At 46.5% G+C, this 6201-nt stretch overlaps 1 protein-coding gene across 1 annotated transcript; it reads right to left on the bottom strand.

The window, feature by feature from the left end:
• Window positions 1-4147: 4147 nt before the first annotated feature.
• LOC125943485 (uncharacterized) lies at window positions 4148-5596 on the bottom strand. Its single transcript, XM_049662824.1, has 3 exons — window positions 5389-5596; window positions 4676-4820; window positions 4148-4543 (listed from the first exon to the last, which is right to left on the bottom strand). Exons 1-3 carry the CDS (start codon window positions 5472-5474, stop codon window positions 4148-4150), a joined length of 627 nt encoding a protein of 208 aa, XP_049518781.1. The 5' UTR covers window positions 5475-5596.
• Window positions 5597-6201: the final 605 nt, after the last annotated feature.

Below are 6201 nucleotides of genomic sequence, written 5' to 3'. Positions count from 1 at the left end.
CTGAAGGATTGCGTATGTTCGCCAACCAACATTGAGCATGGTGGTCTGTCACCACTTTGAAGGGACGACCGTAGAGATAAGGGCGAAACTTCGTGGTCGGCCACACGACCGCCAGACACTTCTTTTCTGTAGTAGAGTAGTTCGCCTCCGCACGGGACAGCGAGCGGCTAGCATAAGCTATTACTCTTTCAATGCCGTCTTGACGTTGGACGAGTACAGCGCCAAGGCCGATTTTACTGGCACCAGTATGCACCTCAGTGTCAGCCTCTTCGTCGGAATGTGCCAGGACGGGTGCTGACAGCAGGCGTTCATAGAGAAAGGAATTCAACAAGAGGGGACACGGCCATAGGGCCTAGCGGCCGAATTGACTGCAGCGTGCCAAGCGGGCGGTGTCAATCACTTACATCACTTCCGGTTTCGGTTTTGGGCGCGCGTATTTTGAACGCAAGCTAGCACGCCGGCTGCGCCCCCCCCCCCCCCCCCCGTCCTTTTTTTTGCTCTTCGCGTAGAATCGGTTTATTATTTAGTAAAATGATTGCGAACAATCTCATAAAGTCCCATCGAATCTGTGCAACGTGCAATTTCACAAAATAGACGCAAGACCTTTTGTGCTATGAGGAAATATTTATTTTGCTCTATATAAAAGCTCGTTCCGCGCTTTTCGTGCGTTCATCCAATGTTGTGACACCAGCAGTTCCTGTATGAAGCTCCACCAGACGGAACCGGCTGAAAAAAAGTAAATTACAAGCATGTTACATTTGCAAGCACGTAACAGCATGTTACAAGCATGAGTCATTTTGGTATTTAGACATAGGAATGCGGCGTGTACAGGCGAAACGTGCGAAAGCGGTGAATGGGTGGCATTACAAACAAAAGAAATTCGCTTTTACATACATGGCGCAAAAAAAACCCGACTCATCCAAGCGTCTGATTTCCAAGCGTTCCCCCATTTCCGGGCATTATTTCCTGCACTTTGGCAGCACAAATACTCGGGCGACGCGACGATACGCTACATACATAGAGACGGACGCAACAGGCACTCAAGACAAATGCGTGGGTGCAATACCTTTTTTCAGTCCTTTAGAAGACGTAATTTTCGAAATACAAGTTTCTGATATGTTCGTCGTTCGCGCGTTCTGCCGGCGCCAGCAGCACACCCAACGTTATCACTCTTGGCAATCGCCCATCGCGTTTTCAACAGGCGTGAGTACGGAAAGAATGCATATGTTGTTGCGGAGCCACAAAAAAAAAAAAAACGTCGCAGACTTGTCCCTCTAAGATTCATTACACGCCAAACTAACTTTATCACCACGGCCGAGCTGCTTATCGCTAACTGCATCACAGCGCGCTGTGCGGCCAGCGTGCCTCCAAAGTACCCCAGAAAGTAGCGAAATTACTTTTCAGTAATGTCTGGCGTCAGAGAAAGCGGCACAAACTTCTCCTAGCAAGATGCACTAAACTACACACCACGGCTGAGTTCTCGCTAACTGCGGCACGGCGCCCTGTGCGGCCAGTGTGGCTCAAAAACCGAAATAAGCTACAATAGTCCCATAGGAAGCGTCGGAAACATGTCTCAGCACGATTCATTAACTCAAATTAACTGCGCCAGGATGGCCGAGCTGTTTTTCGCTAACTGCGTCTTATACCCGTGCCACACGGGCGCCGAAAATGGCATTCAGTAGTTAAGGCCTTAAGTTCCTGAATGACATTTTTTTCGGCGGAGCTGCTACACGTCATAGTTAAATGACATTTGACACGATGGTGTCGATGGCATCGTCTTCTGAAGTGAGCAATTTTAGGGTATTAATTAAAAAATAAATATGCATTTTGAAGTTTATGCATTTAAAACTACCGTAGTAAACAGTGAAATGTACAAATAAGCATACTATGGTACGGTTAGCGTGAGTTTTTTTTACTGTCTTTTAGAATCGACCATAGCAACTCTGGCCAATGTATGTCAAATCCGGAGCCCATAAACAAAATGGCGCCTGCTCTATCGCGACCGTTGCAACGCCGACCTGAGGAAATTCGTCGAGCACAACTCCTGTTAGCTGCGTTAATATGTTTCCGCGCAAAAGATCGTGCTGAACATCGCAGACTCCAAGAGCAAAGAGAAGCTGTGAAACGTCAGATCTGCGACGTAGAGCTTCAGATGTTTTCGAACTCGTTCAACTTAGTTGCCGTCGCTACCATGTTGAGCGCAACAGCCAGATCTCGATGGCGCTTTCCTCGCAACCAGCGGTGGTTTGAAGACACCCTGCCTAATTTGGGAGAAGCGCACTTCAAGAGGTGTTTTCGTGTTTCACCAGCCACGTTCAGGTATATCGTGGAATCTTGTCGCAGCGATCTGCAACGTGTAGATACTCTAATGACCGAGGCCATTTCCGTGGAAAAAAGAGTCGCCGTCGCTCTCTACCGTTTGTGTTCTACTGCGGAAGACAGGACGATTTCAGAGTTATTTTCACTTGGCCGTTCAACAGTGAACAAAATATACAAGGAGTTCTGTGCAGCCGTTCTGCAAAACCTTGAGGAAGCCTGGCTCAAGATGCCTGTGCCTGCAGACATTGAAGATCACATGAGGGAGTTTCATGCCATGACTGGGTTCCCGCAAGGCGTTGGGGCGCTCGACGGTTGCCATTTCCCGGTGTCGCCTCCGAAAGAACATGCTTCAGATTACCACAACTACAAGGGGTGGTGAGTTGAGATTTTTTCGACTATGCCTTCATACTTTCAAAGCAGTAACATGATTACGCACTTTATGTTCTCTCAGCGGTTGTTTACTATTGCATAGTTTCTTGAATAGTGTAGAATTTCGTTTCTTTGAAGTATGAACATATTTGCAAATGATTGGAATTTTTTTGCTTTTGATCGCTGTTGGTTTAACACTTATTTCGTTCTGTCTGCAGGTACAGTATGATCCTGCTGGCAATGGTCGACCACCGTTACCGGTTCCGCTACACAAACGTCGGCTCTCCTGCGCGATGCCACGATGCATTTGTTTATGGCAGGTCGACACTTCGGAAGCTCATTGAAAGTGATTTATTTCAACGTCCAACAGTTGCCATTGAAGGTGTTCATGTACCTCCTATTATTTTATGCGATCAGGCGTTTTCACTGACATGTAATCTTCAAAAGCCATACGCAAATGCATTACCAAACACACCTGAATATGCACTTAATTACAACTTGTCAAAATCAAGAAGAATTGTGGAAAATGCTTTTGGACGAATGAAAGCCAGATTTCGCTTTGTTATGAAGCGCATGGAATGCAGTCTTGACACTGCCAGATTGGTCATTAGGGCATGCTGTGTTTTGCACAATGTATGTGAGGAATTCCAAGAACGAGTAGAGCAGCAATGGGAGCAAGAGGTAGCCATGTGGGATGCCACCCACGAACAGCCTGCTCAGAATCATGTGCTGGTAGTGGCCAAGCTATAAGGGCGGCACTGGCAAAGCACTTTTTTGCAAAAAGCCAGCAACCAGCCCATCTCATGGGCATCTAGGCTAGAATGGCCTACTAAAGCTCCTTATGTGTGCTATACTAGGACAGACACTTCCCTCGCATCTACGTAGGCAGCCAGTTTTTAACACGCCTTTATTGCTATTAAAAAAATTAATTCAATGTAGAAACAGATTTCATAGTCTGTTCCTGACTCGTTCTATTTTAACGAAGTTGTTGTCACAAGATTGTACCGTTGCTTTTGCAACATTGTGCACGGACACAGCATCTAGTTGTGGCCTCCTTGCCTGTAAAAGCAAATAGGGCACTTCGTGTTTCATGCTGAATGCTGGGTCAAGACTGTCGCGCAAACTTCCATTTATTTTGGGCTGTAATTAGATTTCAGCCACCACTATGCAGAACTTACATGCACAAGAGCTTGTCGTAGGCAATTATGAAACCACTAACACTTATAAAAAAGTGTGAACTCCGGTACTGTTGTATAATTTTTGACCATGTCTATTTCATTGCATATGATATTTGCATTCTCTTTCATTCTGGGCCACGTTCACTCGCCAATTTACAGCACTTGATTATTGAATGTACCGCTTCATTGCGAGAGGTTGCAGCTCGCAAGTGAAATAAAGAAAATTCCGTGGTTTGTAGCCATGAATTTTATTATCCCAGCCTTGAAGGTAGAACATTAATCTATCTAGAATAAAAATCTTTGAGAACCTCAATGAGCTGAGTGTCTCTCTTTCCAGATTCCTCTTGGAGCTTCAGTTGCTTCTTATACAGCTCCAATTCTTGTGTTTTCAAATCAAGCCAACTCATCCGAAATGATTTCTGCTCCTGGACAACATCCCCGAGCACGCTGTCCCTGCTTCTTTTTTTTTGCCCTGCTGCTGATCTGGCAGGGGAACAGCGGCTTGGGGAAGGCTGGTCAGAGCATGCCTGGGTTGCTGGTGGCTGGCCAACCAGATCGCCCAGTGCTCCCTCTTCAATTTCTACTGTTTGCGGGCTTGGAACTTCCACTGGCAGTTCGTACGTAGTCCATAGGTCCAGTTCCTCGCCCGACTGGCCCGTCTCCATGCTCCTGACAATCTGTAAAAGGTTGCAAAGGCATTGCTGACATGAAGAGATCCAGTTACAGATACTGAATGTATACTTTAGGTGATCCTTTGAACAGTTTGATACAATTCATCCTAGAGTGTTGAAAGAGCCGTGCATGCCTACCTCAGAGACTGAGAGCTCTCCACAGCTGCTCTCGACAGCAAGACTGGCATCGTTTGCTGGCAATGTGCCCAAGAACTTGTGCAGTTTCCAATAAAACCGCCAAGGGACGCCTCCCGACCCGGTGGTTCTATTCTTTGTGTGGCATCTAGTATGTAAAAAATGGAAAAGACATTCATAAAAATGAGAGAAGCCATAAAACAAATTAATCGACCCATGCATGTGCACACTGACACTGGAAAAAAATTAGCTGCCATAATTGTTGCGGGCATTATATGGACGCTGACGTTTTCGAACTATTTATTGAAAACAGCAGACGCACACGCTTGCGAAAATTTTTGCGACAAGGTTGCTTTTGTTACGTGCGCACTACCGAAACGGTGCGCTGACGGGAACACAACTGCACTACCATTGCCCATGTAACACGAGCACTGTTTTCATTTCGTTGCTTCAGGGCCACCAGACACAAACTCCGAATTCCTGACTGCCCTTAGAACATTGTTGGTAGTATTTCTCATCCGCTGTGTAGGCGTGTGCGGTTTTCCGAAATAATAAGTATTTACTGTGTATTCCTGAATGTACCACATTTCAACGAGCATCGCCAGAACAGGCTAGATCTACAGCAGACACCCTCCTCGCATACACGAACACACACTGGTGCCACGTGCACGACACAACTCCCACTACTACATAAGCGTGAAAGAAGAGACCCATACCTGTACTTGCTCCGCAGATTCTCCATTTTAGAGTGAACCTGGGCCCTGGTTTTCACGATCCCGCATCTCGCCAACGCGGCTGTCATCGATTCGTAAATTTTGCCGTTCCTTTTCTGGCCGCGAAGACCGCCGAGGTTCTCTTCCCAAAGTCTGATTAAAACTTCTGTCTCCTCGTCGGTCCAAGTGGCGCGGTGGTTGGGACTTTGCATTTTTTTTCTGTCACGTGCAGAAGCACGTCAAAACATTGAAGAGACCTGCGCGTGACGAGAGACAACCGTGCACAACCGTGGAACAAAAACAAATGCATTCCATCCCCACGTGACTTTTGTATACTTCAGTGGTTGCCAACCTTTTGCGCAGCTTCGCTAGCTGCAGCAACACTTGCGCTCTCAAAGTTTGTTTACAATAAATCCAAAGGTTTGTACTCGTGAAAGTGCCGTTTGTACGTGAAAGTTATGTATAAATGTTTTTTTACGAGTTTAAACGTTTCAAATACTTTAATTATTCTGAGAAATGCGTACTCTCGACGCCGTAGCGTGCGGCGCTACGGCGTCGAGAGTACGCATTTCTCAGTGGAATGAGTTATGGTGAAGGCCTTCGGCGACGAATGGCATTAAGGTGAATGCCATTTGATTTGCACGTGTAGCACCACGCGAATGACATTAAATCTTAAGGCATTAGGAGTTAATGGCATTTCGGTGCCCGTGTGGCAGGGGTATAAGTCTCGGTCCCGTGCCGTAAGCCTAATTGCGTCGTAGACTGTGAAACAGATTTCTCACCTTGCCGTAGTCCAATAGTGCAGTGGTGTCTTGT

This window comes from Dermacentor silvarum, chromosome 2, assembly GCF_013339745.2.
Source record: "Dermacentor silvarum isolate Dsil-2018 chromosome 2, BIME_Dsil_1.4, whole genome shotgun sequence".
Classification (NCBI taxonomy): Eukaryota; Metazoa; Arthropoda; class Arachnida; order Ixodida; family Ixodidae; genus Dermacentor; species Dermacentor silvarum.
This window is presented reverse-complemented; position numbering and strand designations above follow the sequence as displayed.

Excerpts from the sequence above, each read along its gene's own strand:
- LOC125943485 (XM_049662824.1), bottom strand. The coding sequence starts at position 5,474 with ATGACAGCCGCGTTGGCGAGATGCGGGATCGTGAAAACCAGGGCCCAG. Across the intron at positions 4,821-5,388 it reads AATCTGCGGAGCAAGTACAG|ATGCCACACAAAGAATAGAA; the intron begins GTATGGGTCTCT and ends TTTACATACTAG. Across the intron at positions 4,544-4,675 it reads GAGAGCTCTCAGTCTCTGAG|ATTGTCAGGAGCATGGAGAC; the intron begins GTAGGCATGCAC and ends AACCTTTTACAG.